This window comes from Cyprinodon tularosa, unplaced genomic scaffold (assembly GCF_016077235.1).
Source record: "Cyprinodon tularosa strain WSP-4 unplaced genomic scaffold, ASM1607723v1 ctg57, whole genome shotgun sequence".
NCBI classification, from domain to species: Eukaryota; Metazoa; Chordata; class Actinopteri; order Cyprinodontiformes; family Cyprinodontidae; genus Cyprinodon; species Cyprinodon tularosa.
In genome coordinates, this window is record NW_024039307.1 from 1,909,919 (window position 1) to 1,931,175 (window position 21,257).

Genomic DNA, 21,257 nt, shown 5'->3' on the forward strand with positions numbered 1-21,257 from the left:
AAAGGAAACAATACGACGTCAAAGGATGCAAAAAAATAAGGTATGACAGAAAATGAAATAAAATGGAAGTTATCCTAAAACAGAAACGCCTTATAACGTTCATATTCTATATTCTCCAATACTCTGCCTCCATTTCCATTCATCTGCGAAATTAACAGCTAAAGCACAGTCATTATAATCAATCAGAGCATTTAGCCTCCTCACGGCTGCCCTGGGTGGATGGCACATTAGCAAAATTTGATTCTTTTCTCTTTGCATGCACACATATCAGTTACTGGGCTGCATTCATTATGTAACCATAGGTTAACATAATTATTAACCATTATGTGCACTGTAAAAAATACAGCTTTTCTCCAAAGGTGAAGCATGGCTCTTGTTATGTTTTAGCCTTTTAGTTTGTTGACCCACGTTTAAAATATAATTTCTTTGAAATTTGAATAATATGGGATAGTTGCTAGTTGCAGAGTGTCATTTACAATAGTATACACGGCTAAAATGCCATATTGACATTACATATATGCACTTTGATTTTACAAAATATCTGTATATATCCATAATAATCCAAAAAATTAAATCCTGACAATTCTCAAAGACTAAATGCATATAAATACTCTGTAGTTTTATACCTGACTTATACAAGAGTTTTTTTTCCCCATGTGTTAAGATTTGACAAATGACCTACAGAAAACATCACCTTAAACTGAACTTCACAGTCAATGAACAGAGTCATTGTACTATGCCAAGCATACAATGATATAGCTCATAGCTTACCTGTCTTTGATAATGGTCATAGCTGGCCCGTGTGTAAAAATGGTATGGGCTTAAAATATTAGAATTACCGTGCTGCATTAATCCAGTAGCACACAACTGCTCTCCTACCCCTCCTACCAAATATTCTACCAAATATGCTGCCCCAAAACCATTTAAAAATCAATGTAACTATCCTGGACAAAGCTTAATCTCTCTTAAAACATCAGTATAAAAACCTGAAGAGTGTTAACCAGTTCTCAATCTATCAGGCAATGTGAAGGGTTGCTAACGAAAAAGGCGATTAATGTTGAGTTTGTTTCCATTTTTTTTTTTTTACCAATGTTCTAGCAAGACCAGCCAACCAATACATTCAAATTATACCTTTGATTATTATTGAGTTAGGTGGGGCATTGGCAACATGTTTGTTTGTGTTTTCCAGGAGGTAAAGATCACCACTTGTTTTCAGTGCCACTGCACCTAAGGTTGCTTTAAACGTGAGTTCAGGATCAGAATATGTGTAAAGGGAAGAATGAAATGCATGACTGTAGGATTTACGGATTCTCCTACAGAGGAAAAAAGTGCAAATTTTTCTTTGCTCATTAGGACTCTTCTGTGGCTACTGAAGGGGGCTATAATGAGAAGAACTGATAAGAGGAGAGACCAGAAATACACTATATTGCCAAAAGTATTTGCTCACCTGCCTTGACTCACATATGAGCTTAAGTGACATCCCGTTCCTAATCCATAGGGTTCAATATGACGTCGGTCCACCCTTTGCAGCTAGAACAGCTTCAACTCTTCTGGGAAGGCTGTCCACAAGGTTTAGGAGTGTGTTTATGGGAATTTTTGACCATTCTTCCAGAAGCGCATTTGTGAGGTCGCACACTGATGTTGGACGAGAAGGCCTGGCTCTCAGTCTCCGCTCTAATTCATCCCAAAGGTGTTCTATCGGGTTGAGGTCAGGACTCTGTGCAGGCCAGTCAAGTTCATCCACACCAGACTCTGTCATCCATGTCTTTATGGACCTTGCTTTGTGCACTGGTGCACAGTCATGTTGGAAGAGGAAGGGGCCAGCTCCAAACTGTTCCCACAAAGTTGGGAGCATGGAATTGTCCAAAATGTCTTGGTATGCTGAAGCATTCAGAGTTCCTTTCACTGGAACTAAGGGGCCAAGCCCAGCTCCTGAAAAACAACCTCACACCATAATCCCCCCTCCACCAAACTTTACACTTGGCACAATGCAGTCAGACAAGTACCGTTCTCCTGGCAACCGCCAAACCCAGACCCGTCCATCAGATTGCCAGATGGAGAAGCGCGATTCGTCACTCCAGAGAACGCGTCTCCACTGCTCTAGAGTCCAGTGGCGGCGTGCTTTACACCACCGCATCCGACGCTTTGCATTGCACTTGGTGATGTATGGCTTGGATGCAGCTGCTCGACCATGGAAACCCATTCCATGAAGCTCTCTGCGCACTGTTCTTGAGCTAATCTGAAGGCCACATGAAGTTTGGAGGTCTGTAGTGATTGACTCTGCAGAAAGTTGGCGACCTCTTCGCACTATGCGCGTCAGCATCCGCTGACCCCGCTCCGTCAGTTTACGTGGCCTACCACTTCGTGGCTGAGTTGCTGTCGTTCCCAAACACTTCCATTTTCTTATAATACAGCTGACAGTTGACTGTGGAATATTTAGGAGCGAGGAAATTTCACGACTGGATTTGTTGCACAGGTGGCATCCTATCACAGTTCCACGCTGGAATTCACTGAGCTCCTGAGAGCGACCCATTCTTTCACAAATGTTTGTAAAAACAGTCTGCATGCCTAGGTGCTTGAATTTATACACCTGTGGCCATGGAAGTGATTGGAACACCTGATTCCAATAATTTGGATGGGTGAGCAAATACTTTTGGCAATATAGTGTAGATCAAATAATACTGGACTCTAGCATAGTGATGCATATGGTGTGGTAGATGCTCATAACAGTATGGAGATAGCTGTGATTGGAAATTTCATCTTGCTTTCTCATTTAGCTCCCTTCCCTTTTTATTTTTTGTTCCTTTGTAGTCCTTATGTTCTGATTGTGAAATATGGAGAACACAGAGAGTTGTGATTATTTTATTATCTGCTCCATTAGTTCAGCAGACTTTGTGCTTTCAAATAATGGCCAAGTGCCTTTCTGTACCTCCAAGTTAATTTTCCTTAGTTTGTTTTTCACAGCTTTAAATTCACAGATTAGCTGCATATCACAATGATATGAGTGACTTTTTTTATTTTTCTTTCGTATTTATGTTAGAGAAAATATCATTTTATTCTCTATGACATCTGTTAACCTTTCTCTTGCTGCTTTTATTCCTCTGCACTTTCATTTTTCTTTGCCCTTCTAGTCTCATTTACTGTACTCTCTTGTTCTCCAGCCAGTCTCTGACCTGCAGTTTCAGTCAGAAAGTGTTAATATTCTCTTGTTCACCCTTCTTTTTGAGTGCCTCTTCCATTTTCAGTGAATCCAGGAGTGGAAAGAAGGCAAACAGAGCAAGACAGCAAAGTAGAACCCTTTTCCTCATCTGGTAATAAGCCTGGGAAGTTCAGAGTCAAATGTCTCCTGTCTCCATGGAGACTGAGGTAGACTCTGGCAATTGCCTTCAATGGTCGTCTATAGGGTTGTATCTCAGAAAAACAATTTTAAGGTCAACAATACCTGGGTTCTATTTGACCTTGCTCAAGTTCAACGACACCATGGTCTTAATTCTTAAGGATGATGTGGGTACGTTGTATTTTACCTATATAGGTCCCTGCTATTAGTCATAAGGTTATCCTTATAATATTAAACACCATACTCAGGATATTGTCTATAGACCTGACTTGGAGTAAATGTGCTAAATCTTTACCCACCACATTAAAAAGAAATGCTTTCAAGTAAAACTTTAACACAATAATTTCAGTGTTTCATATGTTAAACATTTAAACTTTATTAGATGGGGGTACAATATGTTTATTAATGGTTCATTATAAAACTATTAATGCTGCTTTGACTTTTTGTCATAATCCTGCATTTAGATACAATTCATTTTAATGTGATTGTAGGTGATGGACAGACACAAAGTGGTAGATATTTTTAAAGTAGAAAGAGGTGATAGTAAATTTTTTTTTTCACAAACAAAAAATTGGAAACTGCAATGTGCATTTGTAGATTATTTAGCCCCCATAGTACAATAAGTCTCAGTCGTCTTTTGCTGCATTCATAGCTCTCATAGATGTTTGCTGTTACCAATTAACCACATCTAGTGACTAATTCTAATATTCAAGCTTTTTTGGACTTGATAGAGTATTCGTAAAAGTGAAATGCTCTGTAAACATCAGTTTAAACTCTATAATATTGTATAATTGAACTTTATTCATCTCATGTTGGAGAAATGTATCTCTGAATTTAACCCATCACCTTGGGGAACAGTGAGCTGCCATCATGGGGCACCTGGGGAGCAACCGGGGGTTAACGGTCTTGCTTGAATACCCAGAGTTGCAGTCTGTGGGAGTGGGGCTTAAACTCAGCACCACAGGATTCCAAACTAAGCCGCCACTCCCTCCCTCTTGGTATATACTTTTCATTTGAGTGAAGCATTGGTATGCCTTAATATGCTTTGACTTACAAAGTCCAGTGTAGACGCCCAGCCTATAGTAATAAAAAAAATAAATACATCTACAGCAACCTTAAGTTCTACAGAGCCTCCTATCGTAACATCCAAAAATTACTAGGGACCATCCATCCATCCATCCATCCATCCATCCATCCATCCATCCATCCATCCATCCATCCATCCATCCATCCATCCATCCATCCATCCATCCATCCATCCATCCATCCATCCATCCATCCATCCATCCATCCATCCATCCATCCATCCATCCATCCATCCATTTCTTTACTGAGCTTTACTGGCTAATTTAATAGACTTAAAGCTTTCTTTGTAAAGCACATGATACTATACCTTATGGTCATAAAGAGGTAAAAAAAAATCAACAGGTATGAACTCTTGCAAGAGACATTAGCTCAGTAGCTTTTCCCTTTTCCACTCCTTTACAATAACCAAAATCTTCCACTCCATTCATTCCGTTCAATTACACCTTTACTTAATTGGAAATTTAACTAATAATTACTTAAGTTTTTGAGTTTTCTTTTAATTGAGGCTTCAAGCAAGGCCAAAAACAATATCTCCTTATGCATTTGAGGCCAGTACTAGCAAAGTAATTACATGTAAAGGTGCTTACCAACACTTAAAGAGGGGGGGTTGTTGTCAAGGTAAGACCAGGTTATTTGTTTACCACATTTTAGTAGCAATGCAACAAATTGATAAACAAAAACAGTGCAGAACAAACTTAAACTAACCTGGAGAACAAACTTAAACTAATGATGTTTCTGTTAACTGTTTAAATGGAACATTTATTTGTAACTCAACTTAAATAGGTGTTTTTTACCTTATTTTAAAGGAATCTGTGGTATTGATCTCTTAGCCTTCTGTGAGTTTATTTTAGATAAGTGGAGCATAAGAATGAAATGCTTTCTGTAGTCTATTCAATCTAGTTCTATGCATGCAGGGTAGACTTAAGCCAGAAGACCTCAGAGGTCTCAGAGGTGTGGGTGGTTAATACACTGACAACAAGCCTGTAATGTATTTTTGTGCTAAGCTGTTGAGTTATTTTTAGACTAACCAAAGTATTTTAAAGTCTGTTGTCTGATATTTGGGGAGTCAGTGTAAGGACCATAACTGTGGTTATTTACCAACTTAACTTTAATGAGGACATGCGAAGCAGAATTCTGGATCAACTGTAGCAGTGTATGACATTTTTTAGCCGTGCCACTACAGTAATCAATTCAGATTCAAAGATAAAGAGTATTTCAACTGATCTACAAATCGAGCCGCCTTGAAGAAGAAAAAGAAAATACAGTTGGCATGAGTTATTTCTAATTTTATTTACAAGTCAAAAAAATGCTACTTAATTTTAAAGATGAGAAAGCATTTCTATCTTTATTTATACAGATATTGAGATATTGAGTTATGGTCTATGCATTGTAAGTTCCAAATTTTCTAAATAAAGCTAACAAAACAAATAATATTCACATTTTATTTGTTCAGGACAGCTAAAAATCATTGCAGCTATACCTTAGCACACATTTTGCCCTGCAGTGTCATGTTTGTGTACAAATTCTGTGGCTCACATATCAGTGTCCATTGCTGTCCCAAATGCTGCAGGGCACATGGAGCTGTTAAAAGTGACTGAGGGCAGACTGAGTGCAGATGGTATTTGGTGCTGTGAGATGAAGAGGATTTTCTGGGTTTACTGCAATCTGCAGTGCAGCTGGAAAGGCGAAATGAGGAACAAGAAAATTGAACAGTAGGGGAAGATGGATGGATAGTAGAGAAGGAAAGATACAGAAAAGAAAACTTTAGTTGTGGAGAAATAAATTAAATCAAGCATGCATGTACATCATAGATAAAACCATAGTACCTTAGCATAGACAATTTTTCTTCCTTTATCTTTCATGGCATGCACAAAGTTTGTGTGTCTCCTTGTACACCCCTGTGTTTGCTGTGGAAACACAAGGCAGAACAAAGGGTTAAAGCACTTGAACCCACTACCCCCACAGTCTTTTATATTTCTGCTCATCTTGTAATTACTGCTGATAGAATCTCCAGGAAACTAATTCAACTTCCTAATGTGCAAAGTTAACTTGATGAACTGTGAGCAATAATGCTTCTGCCCCTCCATCAGTCACCATTAAAATGGAGAGCCAGTCATTGCATCTCAATGTAGCTTTATTAGCAGTAGAGTTTCTCAAGCAGACTGGGCTTACTGAGCCAGTAAAGAAGTTATAACTGTACTTATGCTGTTAATTCTAACCTATATATTATCTATTGGTATCCTTGCTTTAAAATCAAAACATTTATCTGGTTTAAAAAAAGGAGCCTTTATTGCTAGTTTATGAACAGGCTTTTCAAGTTATTACAAACAGCGGCAAGTCAAATTGATCTTACCAAAGAAAAGGTTTTGGGCTTTATTGCTGTTTAGTCACTAGAAATTAGTCCACCTTTATATAAGAATCGGTTCACTTTATGACACAATCACTACATGCCAGCACAAATTTGTTTTGAGGTAAAAACTCCAGAAACACTAAAAATGCAGAGAAATAAACTTTAATACCAGAGTAATGCATTTTGGCTTGTGGCGTTCATCAGGGTCATTACAAGACAGCAAGCAGTTTCGACTTAGACAGCTTTTATTTGTGATTTTCTTTACACAAGTGTAAAACAAAAAGAAATTTCGTTTAGAACAGCTCTCTGGACCATTTCATTTTTTTTTAAAGTGCAGCCTTGAAAAATAGTAAAACAAAATATATAAAAACAGTAAGAGAAACATATGAGAAACATATTCTACTGTAAATTTACAGTTCTAACATTTCAGTTTTTTAATATATATAATGATAAAATATAATAAATATAATAAAATACAATACAATAACCCATTTTACAAAACATTCAGGAGGGAGAGATTTGAAACACCTAGCCGGTGCAGCTTGAACACATCGTCAGTGAAACCCAACCTATGACCCAGGGTCATAGGTTGTTTCGGGTCTTTGATCTTCAGACACCATCGTCTGGGCGACCCAACCGGGGTTGATCAGGCCCCAGTTTGTGTTCAAGCAGCGTGCTACTCCATGCGTCTCCCCTCTTGATCCACAGCCACCTTGAGGCTTTCTCAGCGGCCTCACTGATGTTTCTGGTGGCTCTTCTCTCAAGCAACCCTCTGATGCCAAGGAGCCTGAATGCCCGATGCACAGTCTGACTTAGGAAGCCTCAGCAGCCCACTTCTATTGGCTCACAGCGGGCCCTCCATCCACGGCATCTGCATGCCTCAATCAGCTCAAGATACTTTGCCTTCTTCCTTTCATGAGCCTCCTCCATCCTGTCTTCCCAGGGGACTGTAAGCTCCAGCAACACAACTTGCTTCGTTGAGTCAGATGTTAAGACCAGATCTGGTCTCAGTAACGTCATTACAATGTGCTCTGGGAACTTTAGCTGCCTTCCGATGTGCACATGCAACTGCAAATCCCGAGCCACGGCTAGCAGTCCGGATGTGCCCCTACCTGCTCTCTCAGGTTTCTCCCCTGCCCTGACAAAGAAGGTATTGTGCCTCAAAGGGGACTGGTGCTTTGACTCCAGGATTCCAGTGCAGATGGTGTCTGCTACTGCTTTCAACACCTGGTTATGGCGCCACGTGTACCTTCCCTCTCCCAGTGCTTTAGGGCAGCAGCTCAGGATGTGCTCCAGGGAACCATGAGCCGGGCACAGTGGGCATGTTGGTGCTTCTGCAAGGCCCCAGGTATAAATGTTAGATGGACTTGGAAGGACATCATACACTGACTGGATCAGGAACTTAAGTCTTGCTGGTTCATACTTCCATAGTTTTGTCCAGGTGATCTTCCGGGCGGAAGCATGGTTCCAATTGGTCCAGGCTCCTTGCTGGCGCAGTGCCACCATCCTACTTTGGCGTTCCTCCTCCACCTCTGCAAGAATCTCTCCCTGTATCATCTGTCGTCGCTCTTGTCCTCGGGCTTGGTCATAGCGCAGCTTTGTAAGGCTACCTAGACCGGCTCGTCCCACCGCCACAGAGCCAACTATGACGCTATGTCTCAGTCTTGCTTCTGCTTGGTTGACTGCCTGTTGTGCTAGCCATTTCCTCCCAGTTCTGACTGTGATGCCGGGAGAAGAGACTCTGGTGTCAGCAGAGTCTCTGTAAAGCAACACCTCCCTGGCTCTGGTGACTTTAAACTCCTCCGTCACACAAGTCAAAGGAAGCTGCAGCTTGTTGGAGTGCCCATAGAGGGCAATGCTGCTGAGACTCTTTGGCAGACCCAGCCATCTGCGTAGGTATTGGCTGACATTGCGTTCAAAGCCCTCCACCATGGTTACTGGAACTTCATAAATCAGTAACGGCCACAGAAGTCTTGGCAGGATTCCGTGCTGGTATATCCATGCCTTAAACTTCCCCGGGAGACCAGACTTGTCCACTGCTGCTAGCCATGCCTTTAGCTTTACCTGGGCTGCCTCCACTGCTGCTTTGTCCTTCAGAGTGCTATCGAAGATCTTCCCCAAGCTCTTCACAGGCTTCTCTGACACTGTCGGAATTGGGACTCCATCCATGGAGAAGCGGTATTTGTCCTCCACTTTCCCCTTCCTCAGGACAAGGGATCTGGACTTGGCTGGCTTAAATATCATCCTTGCCCATGCCATGATCCTTTCCAGACCGCAGAGGAGCCACCGGCATCCAGTCACTGATGTTGATGTGACAGTCAGGTCATCCATGTAGGCCCTAATTGGTGGTTGGCGAATGCCGGATCTGGACAAGGGGCCCCTACATTCCACTTCTGCAGCCTTGACCAGCATGTTCATAGATAGGGCAAACAACACCACTGACATGGTGCAACCAGTGATAATGCCCTTCTCTAGGCGGTGCCATGCAGATGTTGTTGTTCCAGTGGTGAATCTCAAGCTGAAACCACTGTAGTAGTCCCATATGAGTTCAGTGATCTTCTCAGGGACGTGGTATGTTGTCAGAGCTTTTGACACAAGCTTGTGTGGAATAGATCCGTAGGCATTTGCCAAGTCAAGCCAAAGGACTGCAAGGTCTCCTCGGTTTTCTCTCGCCTCCCGTATCAGCTGGGTGATCACTCCTGTATGTTCCAGACAGTCCGGCATGCCTTGAACTCCGCCCTTCTGCACAGAGGTGTCAATGTAGGAATTTCTCAGGAGATACTCAGATAACCTGTTAGCAAGAATCTTAAAGAAGATTCTGCCTTCCACACTGAGTAGGGAGATGGTGCGGAACTGCGTGATGTCACTCGCATTCTCCTCCTTTGGTATCCAAACACCCTCTGAGTGACGCCATTGCTGGGCCACCTTCCCCCTCCTCCATACTACCCTAATAAGTCTCCAGAGCCTCTACAGGAGTCTCGGGCAATGTTTGTAGACTTTGTAGGGCACTCCACTTGGGCCTGGGGCTGCACTAGTACGTGCAGCTCGTACGATGTTCCTGACCTCTGCCAGGGTGGGTTCCTTAATGTTAAACTGGACAGATGGTATCGGAGGTGTGGGTAGCTCTCTGCAGGTAGGCTGTTCCTCCTCTCTCCTGCTGTCGCTGTATGTGGCACTAAGGCTCTGGTTGATCTCATTCTCTGAGCATTGTAGGGTCCCACTCCTCGTCTGCCCCAAAAGCCGCTTCGTAAATCCAAATGGATTTGCAACAAAGGCTGTTCGCTTACGAGCCCTCTCTCTGCCTCTCCGCCTGTGCCACTCAGCCCGACGCAGAGATATAAGTTTCTGCCTCAGGATGCCACGGAGTTCTCTCAGGGCTGGTCTTTCCTTCTCACCCGCCTTCTTATACTGGCGATTCAGGGCTTTGAGCTCTTTCCTGAGCTGGGAGATCTTGGTCTCATGCCGGTTTGGCCTAGCAAAGTTCTGAGCCTTTGGTAATTTTATGCCAAATCTCTCTGCACCGATGCTGATGATTAGTGTGCTCATCAACTGGAGTCGCTGATCAACTTCTCCTCTGCAAGATGCATTTAGAGTAGCATCAATATCCTCATCAAACTGCCGCCACTGAGCCTCCTTGTTTGCAGCCGGCCATAAAACCCGACGCTGTTCTGATGGTTTGCTAGGTGTAGCATGTCGAGCATGGAGGTTCTGGAAACTGTGGGGTGCCTCCGGTTCCTGCTCCTCCTCCGTCTCACCAGGGTCAGTGCTTGGCACTGGCCTGGCAACTGTGCGTTGCTCTGCTTGCTTCCTCCTTATGCAGGAGGAAGCAACGGTGCAGCAGTCTAATTGCACCGTTTGGCAGAGTTTGTGCTTGAATACAAAGGCTTGCAAATGATCCAATCACACATGAACTGGCTGATCAATCACCATATAAGGTGACGGTGGTTGTGACCTGCTGAACCAACGTGATGTATCTTTTAGCATATTTTTGGTAGCTGTTACTAAATCTCATTCAGTTTAAGCTTTTTAGTTTTGCTTTACTTTGGAATTATTGTGTTTTATAGATCATGTGTTGCCTCAGTAATTTAGGTTGGCCTTCCTTTGCTGTGCACCATTTGGACTGTGCCAATTTTGGTTGTGTGAAGTGATTACTTAAAATTTCCTCTGCAAGCCTCACTTCTCTCTGGTAAGGTCAGTGTTCATTATGTATCTATGAGAAAGAAACTGGACAGAAATTTAGTCAGAGGGAGAGTTACTAGACAAAATCAAAACCATTAGATTTAGGGGGAAATTACATGGAGCCAGGAAGAAAAGTTTTAAATGGAGGAAAAATGCTGTTTGAAAACAGCTTTGTATTTATTTTATTGCTTATGCAGTTCATCAACAAAACTCACTATCACGTGACTCCTTTTTCCTTGCAGTATTTATTTGAAACCATCCTTATTATTCCCTAAAAGCAATATGATTTCCCCTTCTTCTTGTTCTCCTTAGATAACCAACACACATCTTTAGAACCCTATTCATACAGGATGATTTTCCAAATCTTTCATTCAGACTGCTATGATGAAGAGACTCGACTTTTTGACTCGGTTAGTTAAGGCTCCTTTTCACATATTTTCAAGACTATGCTCTCATATGTGGATCTAGCTGTTGTTATCAGGGGGTGAAGACATGTCAGAACAAAGCAAAAACATCTGCTATAACGTATAATGTACAATTTAAAATAGACCAAGCATACAGTAAGTGCTGTGTTGATAAAGCTATTAAAACATTGATGGTCCAGCTTTGTTTCGGCAGACGTGTTCTACCACAATAATATGTATTATGATGTGTGTTCTGAGCAAACAAAGCTGTAGATGAAAACTATATCAAATAATTGTTTGACATAGATTAGCTATTATTTATTTATTGTCTTTTGTTGAACACAACGCAGGGTAAAGGTTAAAAAGCTTGAGCTAAATACACAATTTTCTTTAAGTCAAATTAGAAGAAAAGTTAAGCTTTTATCAAAATAAGAGACTTCAGCTGTCATATAAATATATATATATATATATATATATATATATATATATATATATATACGCGGACGCATTGTATATACTGTATGTACTCCATGCACCTTTTCCCCCTTTTGGCACCTTTTTGACTATTGAACCGATATAACGAGTACATTTCTTCACTGTGAGATCAAATCAATAAAATTAATCAATCAATCAATCAATCAATCAATCAATCAATCAATCAATCAATCAATCAATCAATCAATCAATCAATCAATCAATATCAGGACAATGACATTGAATATAGTCCCCAAAATACAACAGCATAGAAGAACATATCACATAAAAAATAAATAAATCAAAGCATCTTTAAAGTATTTGTGTTTGGTATAAGAACTATTTCAAACTTTTCCCTAAATTCCCCTAAATGGCATCCCCCTCTAGTGGAAGACCCCCAGTTGCAAACTAACACAGTACGAGAATATCTTAAATCTACCCCTTTTATTACCTTCAGTCCAGTTCAATTATTATGATGTTTGTTTAGCATTGGAGCATAAACATAAACTATAAACTATCACTTGTCACCACTGGATAATACTCCCAAATGAATAACAAACTTTTTTACATTTTGATGAAAACAGAACAAAAGCAATCAAACATCTCTAGTGCTTTTAGGAGGGATGGGCTCAGTGCCATATGCACATGGTTCTCCAAGTGTAAACATGCTCTTTGTATCATTTTGAGTACTTTTAAAGTTTAATAGCCTGACTCACACAAGTGGCTCTTACAAAGGGAGGAAGGCATTTCAATTCCCTATCAGCGTAGGTAGGATGGGCCTTCATTGCATAGTTAAATAGAGGACATTTTACTTCCACAAGGTTTTAAATGTAAATATGATCTCTTATCATAATAATTTTCTGAGTCCCCCAGGGGGCAATAGCCCCCAAACCCATAACTACTATACCTGTTAGCATATAGAAAATTGGAACACAAGAATAGATGATATTGATTCAGCTCAGGGTGGCAAAAATGAATGCCATCGGAGGCAAAAAATTGGATGCAATTAAACCAAACTAAAAACCACCATGGCTGACTTTAAATACTGTATCATTTTTAGGAAAAAACAAACAAACTGAACATTAGCATAGACCAGAGAACAAACATAACCCGGTACACCAGCCTGAAGTTTGAATCTCTACTTTGTGGGAAGAGGAGGTTTTTCTCTCCCTATTTTTTCCTTAATAGGTTCTGACTGAAGCACTGCTATGTTTTATTAAATCATTGACCTACTGTGTTCAACTTTCTGGGCCAAGCAGGTGTCATGAGGGGTTGAGCTTACAAATAAATTCAGCTGTTTAATCTTAATCTTACCACTAGGCCAACCATGGCTCCTTCTGTAGGGGAGTTAGCTTTTTTTCTTCCATTTCTCATTGGAAGAAGACCCTTCTATTCACAAATTCTAGTTTTCAATTGTGGTTTAATGTTACATGCTGATTTTCGATCAAATTGTGTCAAGATTTTGCATTAAAATAAAAAACTATTTCTAAATATTGGTGTTTAATTTGATAACAGAAAAAAATAATAATAATCAAAGTGAAATAACTTCAGAAAACAGGTCTATTCCAGACTTTTGAAAGGTAATTATTTGAACATGGATATATATATTAACTTCACCATTGCAGAATTTGTATCTGTGATTTTTTGTGAATGTTGCAGCTGTAAGTATGTGATACCCCTGGGGGGACATCTACACTTGAGAATATTGTATGTTTTACCTTGACATAGCCTTGAAGTTATGGAAGCAATTGGGCCATACTCATCTCTAGCAGAAGTGATGGATAGCAAAACAGTTAGTCTTCAGAAAAAAAAACTAACGCAGCATTTGAGGTTGTGGCTGCCCACTGCTCTGTTTTATTATCATCGGCATAAATCTAAGTAAAGGCACAAAGAGTTTCTCCTAAGAGGGAAAGGAAGGGTTATTTGTTTCACTTTGTAGATGATCTGCTATAGAGCCAAGGTGGGAATTTCTAAGGGAGGTTTTAGAAGCAGATAAAACTCTTAGAGCATTGAACAGAGACAGATGAGACAGATGAGGGAAAGCGCTGCGGTGTGCCATGCATTTCTGGAAAATTGGACTGAACGTTGTTAAATCTTTCAAAACAGACTTTGACTTAAATATTCATTTTCCAATTAATATGGTCTTTTTGCCAGCCAAATATAAGGCACATTCTCCCACATCATAACACATCTATCAGTGAGGAGAGATGCTCTTTATCTCACTTACAAGACACAGAACAGAAGACAAATATGTTGCTGGGGATTGGTTTAACCACGGCAACAGAGGACATTGGACTGGAAGAAACCGATTTAGTTTTTTCATCTGAAAACATGTTCTAACATTGCAGCAAACAAGCAAAACATTTCCATCAATGTCAGACATCAGGCATTTCAGATATTTCTCTTCAGCAGTATAAAAAAAAATCCTTTTTGTTTTCCTCTGGCCTTAAAACTAAAAATGAATCCAACAGCAATGAACCAATACAGACATTACTGAGCCCATATTAAAAAAGGTAATTAATATAATTTTAAATCATTTACCAAGCACTTAAATGCAATACAATACACTGAAGCCTTTTTTTTTCCAGTTAGTAGATCAAAACCTAACATGATTGCTTGGTTTTCTATAAATTATTAAAGATGCACATTTGGAGTATATTTTATTTTGTTAAAGTATTTTTTTAAGCTCAGAGTTGATAAGATTTGACTTTTTAAGAACAAGGAGCATTAAAAAACATTTAGCCTTCTTATATTGAGAAGTCAATACGTTTTTATACTGTTACTGAAGCAGAAGAAAACATTATGCCATCTCTCAATGCATCCTTTCTTTAAATTTTAGTATGTCTTAAGTTAGGGATGTGTGTTATCGATTAAAAATTTATCTAAAATGAATTGCTATTATTGATCGACTAAAAATTAACTGTTAAGTGGCCATTTCCTTAAAAGACTGAGTTTTCACTTGTATTAAGATGAATTATATAACATGAAGGGCTATGTTAATGAAAAAAAAAAAGTTGCATTTGCCAGCTTTATTACACACTGACTGAATAGGCAAAATGTTTGCATAAACATGATTAAACTGTCACTTTGTTAATTGAAGTGGATGGTAACTGTGATGAAGCTCTCTCTGTGTTATCCAATTATCATATTTATATTTACAAACAGAATTGCATTAAGTTTACACTGTATTATTGTCCCCATTAAGGAGAAATTACAGTAGCAGCCATTCAAAATGGCCCTTCCCAGTCAAACACCAGCCCACTTCCCTGCAACTCCCAGCAAAATGCCCTCCAACTTCCTGCCACTGGATAGACCCCCTCTTTCTCCTGGGCATGCATATTTTTTTACGGACCCCACCCTTACACTGATTTATAGTGTCTAAAGAGAAGGTGCTTCTCTTTAGATCCTAATGTCCACAAATCATGACAGAAAGAATATTTTAGTACAAAGATTGATGCTTAAAAAGGAATTTCTGGGGACCAGCCAAGGACCAGCCAACAGCCCATCAAGCAAATTGGGGAAATTTTGAATGGCTACTACTGTATGTACCAGACGCTCGATTGATTCATGTTACAATATCGAAAAGCCGCTTGCACAAACTGTATTGCACCTGTTCTATAAGAATTATTCTTCTCTGGGGTCTCTATTTATCATTTGCCTTTATTTCACATTTCGTTTGGCAAATTACATAAAGTAGCCAAAAGCGGAAAACAATCATCAAACAATAATCTTTGAAGGAATTTCTGCACTGTTAGACAGACTGAGTTAAAAACAAACTGCTGTTAAAAACAAGGTGATACAACCAGTTTAAATTACTAATTTTATAAAAAAGATCTGCAGATGGTGGAGATTTTAGAAAAAGAAGACCACAGCTATTCTACTTGAACAAATTGGATGGTTCTTGTTAAAAAGCTTAGCCTGTTAGCTACTGAGCACAGCTACGCAGAGCTCCTTATACAATATTATTGCCGTCAATTTACCAGTACACATCTTTTTAGTTCAATATAAATCAAGTAAAACCTTAGAAACCATTAGCCTCACTAACACTGCAGGTGCATAAAGACTCAGCACATGGATGGTGCATTATGTTATTACAGTGTTCCGGACCAACCCCAATGTTTTACGTCAACGTGGCAATGTTCAGCAAATCATTTTGGCAAAATGTCCCCGGCAGACAAAAGGCATTACTTGTCTTATGTCCCTGGCAGACAAAGGGCATTACTTGTCTTGTGAATACCAGTGAGTTTCTGCTTGAAAAAAAAACAGCGGCATCCTCTATTCGACACCAGCAACAGTACAAGCAACAGCAAGTCTTACAACATTACTTTTAACGTCATTTGGACATTATAAGTTGAACTGATGTAATCAGTATTGATCTAATCATCTCATATTAGCATTCAGCAGTTAGCATTGGTCACTATAAACAGGAGACATTGCAGCAGTCTCAGCCAGTGGTGATTTCTCATTGAACACTAGGGAGGCTACACCTCCCCTGTATTTTTTTATTTATTTATTGGTAAAATAAGCATGTTCAAACTTCAAAAACATAGTAATTAAACTACATTAAATATGCACTAAAATTTGCCTGATTTCATGAGTAAGTTGAGCAGTAATCAGCTGTTGAGGCCTGCTCTTGAATGCGATCTCCCTTCTGCTCTGGAACAGCAGGATGCTGCCTGTCAGCATCTGTATGAAATCCCTGCTGAGGTTTGAGCCTCCATATATCGAGGTAAGCAGTGATAAAGTAGACCCGATTGGATGACACACCAAAATACATCACTTCCAGTGAGGCTAAACCTCTTAAGGACTCTATTGAGCAGGGGTGGGTTGTGAAGCTGGCTGCTCGATGCTGATTGGCAAACACACTTAAGGATTTTTGACTGACAGTTGCCAGACAGTGAGGAGGTTTTTCTCATGAGTCGAAAGGGAAAACTGATCATGTGCTGAACTCTTGCTATGGTTTCTGGAGTTTATTATTTCAGAGGGCTTTAAAAACAGCTATTTTTACCCATTGTGGTGATGTGTTTTTATGTTCCACCATTTATTAATTCAATATGTGACATTTGGATTTAATTTACACCATCGAGCCTCCCCTGTTTCAGAGAGCAGTACTGGTCTCAGCAGTTTGGATCCTTCTGAAAATATAAAACCTTTGCTTAAATCCCAGATTTTTCAGAATTGTCCCAATATGTCTCAATCTTGCTTGTTTCATGAGTAAAATAAAAAGATAAATCAAAACAAAAATAGGAACAGATTTTTAAGTTTCCAACTGATCAAACTAAAAAAAAGTCCAGCTATAATTGTATTGTATTGTATAATTGCATTTATTAGTATATCACTAGTAATGAGTCCTTGAATTCATTTCATGTGTATTTTTTTAGAAGTTCCCTTAATTGTGTGATGCAATGACAGCTAAGGTAAATTCAACTATGTATAGAGTTGAAATACTACTGTAGATTGCAACATCAGATTACATTAGATCTTCTATAAAACATTAGGAAACTTTTTGTAAAATACGTCCCCTTTATTAATTATAGTAATTCTGATTTCAGAAAGCCATGATACACTTTGGATTCACCCACAATGAATTTCATTATTTATAAGAGAATTTAATTGAAAATATATATGATTTTACATAAAAAAATAAATACATACAGTAAAAATATAGATGCAGAGAGAAACACTCAAGATACAAGTGAATAAATGGGAATCCCATTGTCTTGTGAAGCGCATCTCAGGGGGTTAACGTCTACACTCTTTACAAAACCTTTACATGGTGCACTACATCCATAGCTTTTTATTACTCAGAAAAGCTCAGAATGAACTCCACTTTGTATTCGGCAAATGACTTTTCATTGTGATTGTGTTTTTAGTGAGTGTGTGTGTGTGTCCTCTGATCAGGGCGTGTCTTGATATGGTCATGGGGGGGCAATGAGAGGATGCCTTGAATGGATACACACTCACATGCACACACCCACTCTCATAGTCACACTCAGATTAACGGGGTAAGCTTCGCCTCTCATCTGGAATAAATGCGGTCAGAAAGAGGAACAGCTGAGCAAACAGCTCCAGCAGGAGGAAGAGAGCAGAGTGAAGAGGGAGAGAGAAAAACAGGGATGACGGACTATTCATCCCGCCACAGCACTGTGGATCGGCTGCCCCGTTGGATATGTGTCAGCCCTGAATCTGGAAAAATGGGAACTGGTGGAGGTAATGGCTTAATGAATACATACTCAGATGTCTGCATGCCTGTGTTTGATCTGACTTAAGTAGCAGTAAAAATAGTTCATCCTACCTATGGAAAAAAATTGTGGGTGTTTTAGGTGGTGTTTACCTTTGTTTATTTTCTTATAGAAAAAAGATCTAGATCCTTTGTAATGTAACAAAACAGACTGTAAAACAATTATAAACTGTTACATGAAGCAGTTTGAAGAAGCTATTCCAGTCTTTCTTTTCTTTTTTTTTTTTTACAGGAAGTTATGTGTAAGGTGGGTTTATTTTGGGTGCTTAAAAAAACAATAGAGGTCTGTCAGACTGAACAGAAACAAACTTCCATGCAATGAATCTCAGTAGTTTAGAAGCTTATATAACCAGAGACTGCGTGTGTTCACATCCAAACTCACGAAAAATAGCAGCAATTAGTGGAAATGTTCCAATCAGGTTTTAATGAGTAATTTTCACCTGTCCTTGATTTTATTTACCTACTTCCTCTGCATGAAGTCCAGCTGTAATTGGTCACTGGTGTTTAACACCAAGCCTGTTTTCCTGGGCACAACATGAAAAACAGTTGATGTCAATAGATACTTTAATCATTTTTACACTAACAGATTTAAATCTGGATTAGTATCAGCAAATGTGTGTCCTACTCCTTTATAAGTCAGATCTGTATCACTTTTAGTTCAATAGAGCTGAATTATTTCTTGCAATATTTGCAGGAGAACACAGCTGATTGGACAAGGATGCTGTGACAAGAGGAAAAATACAGTATTTGTGTGACATTTAATTCAACGCCACAGCACTGCCATAAAGCTGGGTTTTCACAATCCATTACAATCTTCGAACGGATAAGTGTGACTCATTAGTGCTACTGTATGTGTTCAGTTTGGTTTTACATTTGGTTACAGATTTTCTAGGTATAAATTCTCTTTTGTTCCGGTGCTCCAAGATTGTTATTTTCGACACTCACTTTGCTGCCCAATTTAATTTACTTCTTTTAAATTAGGATATCTTTTGAGTGTTGCTACAAGCTTTAGGAGTGACCAAGCAAAAAATTAACTACTTTCCAGTGTTTCTTTTTTGGCACGTTGACATTTCAGCGCCAGGATCGTTGAACAGTCTTCTAGGCACAATTGCTCTGGCAAAAAAGGCTGAAAAAGATACTTGTAAGTTTTTACTCAGAGTCTAAGAATTTAAATTCAGTTCTATTCAGTTTATTTATAGCTCAAATTCACAAGACATATCATCTTAAGGAACTTAACAGAGACAATACTGTCAGATTGTTTAGGAAAACCAGTTGATCACGTACAGTCATTGACCTGCATTAAAAGGAAGAAAAAGAAAGGAAAAAATACATGTGCTAGTTTCTCAGCATCATACCTGGATAAGATATTTCTAATTTTTGCTATATTTTCGAGATGAAACCTCTTTTATATTAGATTTAAATGAGAGGTACTGATCAAAAATAATCCCAAGATTTTTTACTTTATTATCTGAGATCAATTTAATCCCATCCAAATGAATTGACTGTCTAATCAGCTTCTTTTTCAAAGACTGATCCGAAGATTAAACTTCTGTTTTGTTGGCATTCAGAAGCAGAAAGTTAAGGGTCATCCAAGTTTTTGTGTCTTCAAGACATACCTGTAATCTATATAATGGGTTGGTTTCATCTGGATTTATAGAGAAAAATATGACTTAGACAACTTTCATTCTCACTTTGTATACACTCTGTATGCAAAACAAAATTTTTTTTTGCACAGCTCTCATGACATTTTCATTTCTTTAAGTGCACCAGAAAATATAGCTGAGTATCATCAGCAAAACAATCAAATTAAGCTCATGCTGTCTAATAATTCTACCAACTGGGAGTATATATATAGTAAAAAGAATTGGCCCAGGCCCTGATCCCTGTGGTACTCCACAGGTAACCATGGATGATTTATTATTAGCATTAAAAAACTAAAATCTGAATAGGTATGATTTAAACCAGCCTAGTGCTTTTCCCTTAAAATTTTCAAGGCTTTATTAAGAACTAACCTGTGTCAAATGCAGCTCTGAGATCTAACACGACAAGTACAGACACAAGTCCATTATCTGAGTCTATGAGAATATCATTAGTGACTTTCACCATAGCTATTTCAGTGCTATGATGAGCACTAAAACCTGAGTGGTCACACACTTGTTTGGCAACAATTTTCTCAAGAATTTTAGATAAGGAAGTTTGGATATAGGTCTATATTCGACCAAATCATCTAGTTCAAGAAACTGCTTTTGAGTAAAGGTTTAATTACAGCTACCTTAACGGTACATATTCCTGTAGCAGGGATAGATTAGTCATATTTAAAATGGAGGAAATCAAAAGGGTAACTTCCTTGTTGGAACTGGATCTAAAATACAAGTTGAAGGCTTAGATGAAGATAATACTATGGCTAATTCTGAAAGCTCAGCGGGATCGAAACTGTCTAAACCAGGTACAGATTTTATAGTATATACAGTAGAACTGACTTTGTTGTAATTATGCACATTACTGTGTACTTTAATTCTTGCAATATAATATGAGCAATATATTAGATGTTGCCTCTATGTGTGTTGTAAATGTACCCGTTTTATTGCTAAAGATAGACCAATCCATCGGTCGGCATATATTTGCGTTTTTTTTTATTTTTTTAGATTGTATGCTGTTAAATGCATTCGCTTGCTGATTCATTGGTGCAATATGCAGCCATGCCTTGAGATCACTTAAGGTGCACACATTTTTATCTCTCCCTATTTGCTATCTATTTTTTTATGTTTTCTGTTTAAACAATTGGCCCATAAAAATCAGCAGCACCTATCGAAGATTGTTTAGACTAATGTCAAAATAATCAGTATCAGTACCAGGCTTAAAAAACCTGTATCAGCAATCTCTTTTACAGGACTTGCCTTGGAAGACGAGCGCAAGTATTCTACTAGGAATGGGTTTATGAAAACCGTCCGAACTGTTCGGTTCGACTGTCTCGGTTCGGTTCGCGTGTGTTGCGTTCGGTTCATGCGCTGCTCCTTTTTCTCATAGGCGAAGCGTTTCCACTCCAGAGCAGAAGTTGGTGGTACTCCGACCAAAGCCAACCACCAGTAGTAAACATGAAGAAGAAGAAGCAAAGCAGCGTAGCCGGGTGTAGCAGTAAAGAATCAGTTGCTGTGGAGAATTTTGTGGGTATGGCGAGTGGGAAAG

The 21,257-nt window shown here is 39.1% G+C and overlaps 1 protein-coding gene across 7 annotated transcripts in view; it reads left to right on the forward strand.

The window, feature by feature from the left end:
* The window catches only part of kazna (kazrin, periplakin interacting protein a), a 267,686-nt gene that overhangs the window by 124,072 nt on the left and 122,357 nt on the right, over nucleotides 1-21,257 (forward strand). The window contains exon 1 of one of the 7 annotated variants that reach the window (XM_038305918.1): nucleotides 17,803-18,040. The exons of the other annotated variants lie outside the window; for them this stretch is intronic. Coding sequence (XP_038161846.1) covers nucleotides 17,863-18,040 — 178 coding nt within the window. The 5' untranslated portion in view covers nucleotides 17,803-17,862. Of the gene's footprint in view, nucleotides 1-17,802; nucleotides 18,041-21,257 lie in introns of those variants that run through there. 7 annotated transcript variants of the gene reach the window in all.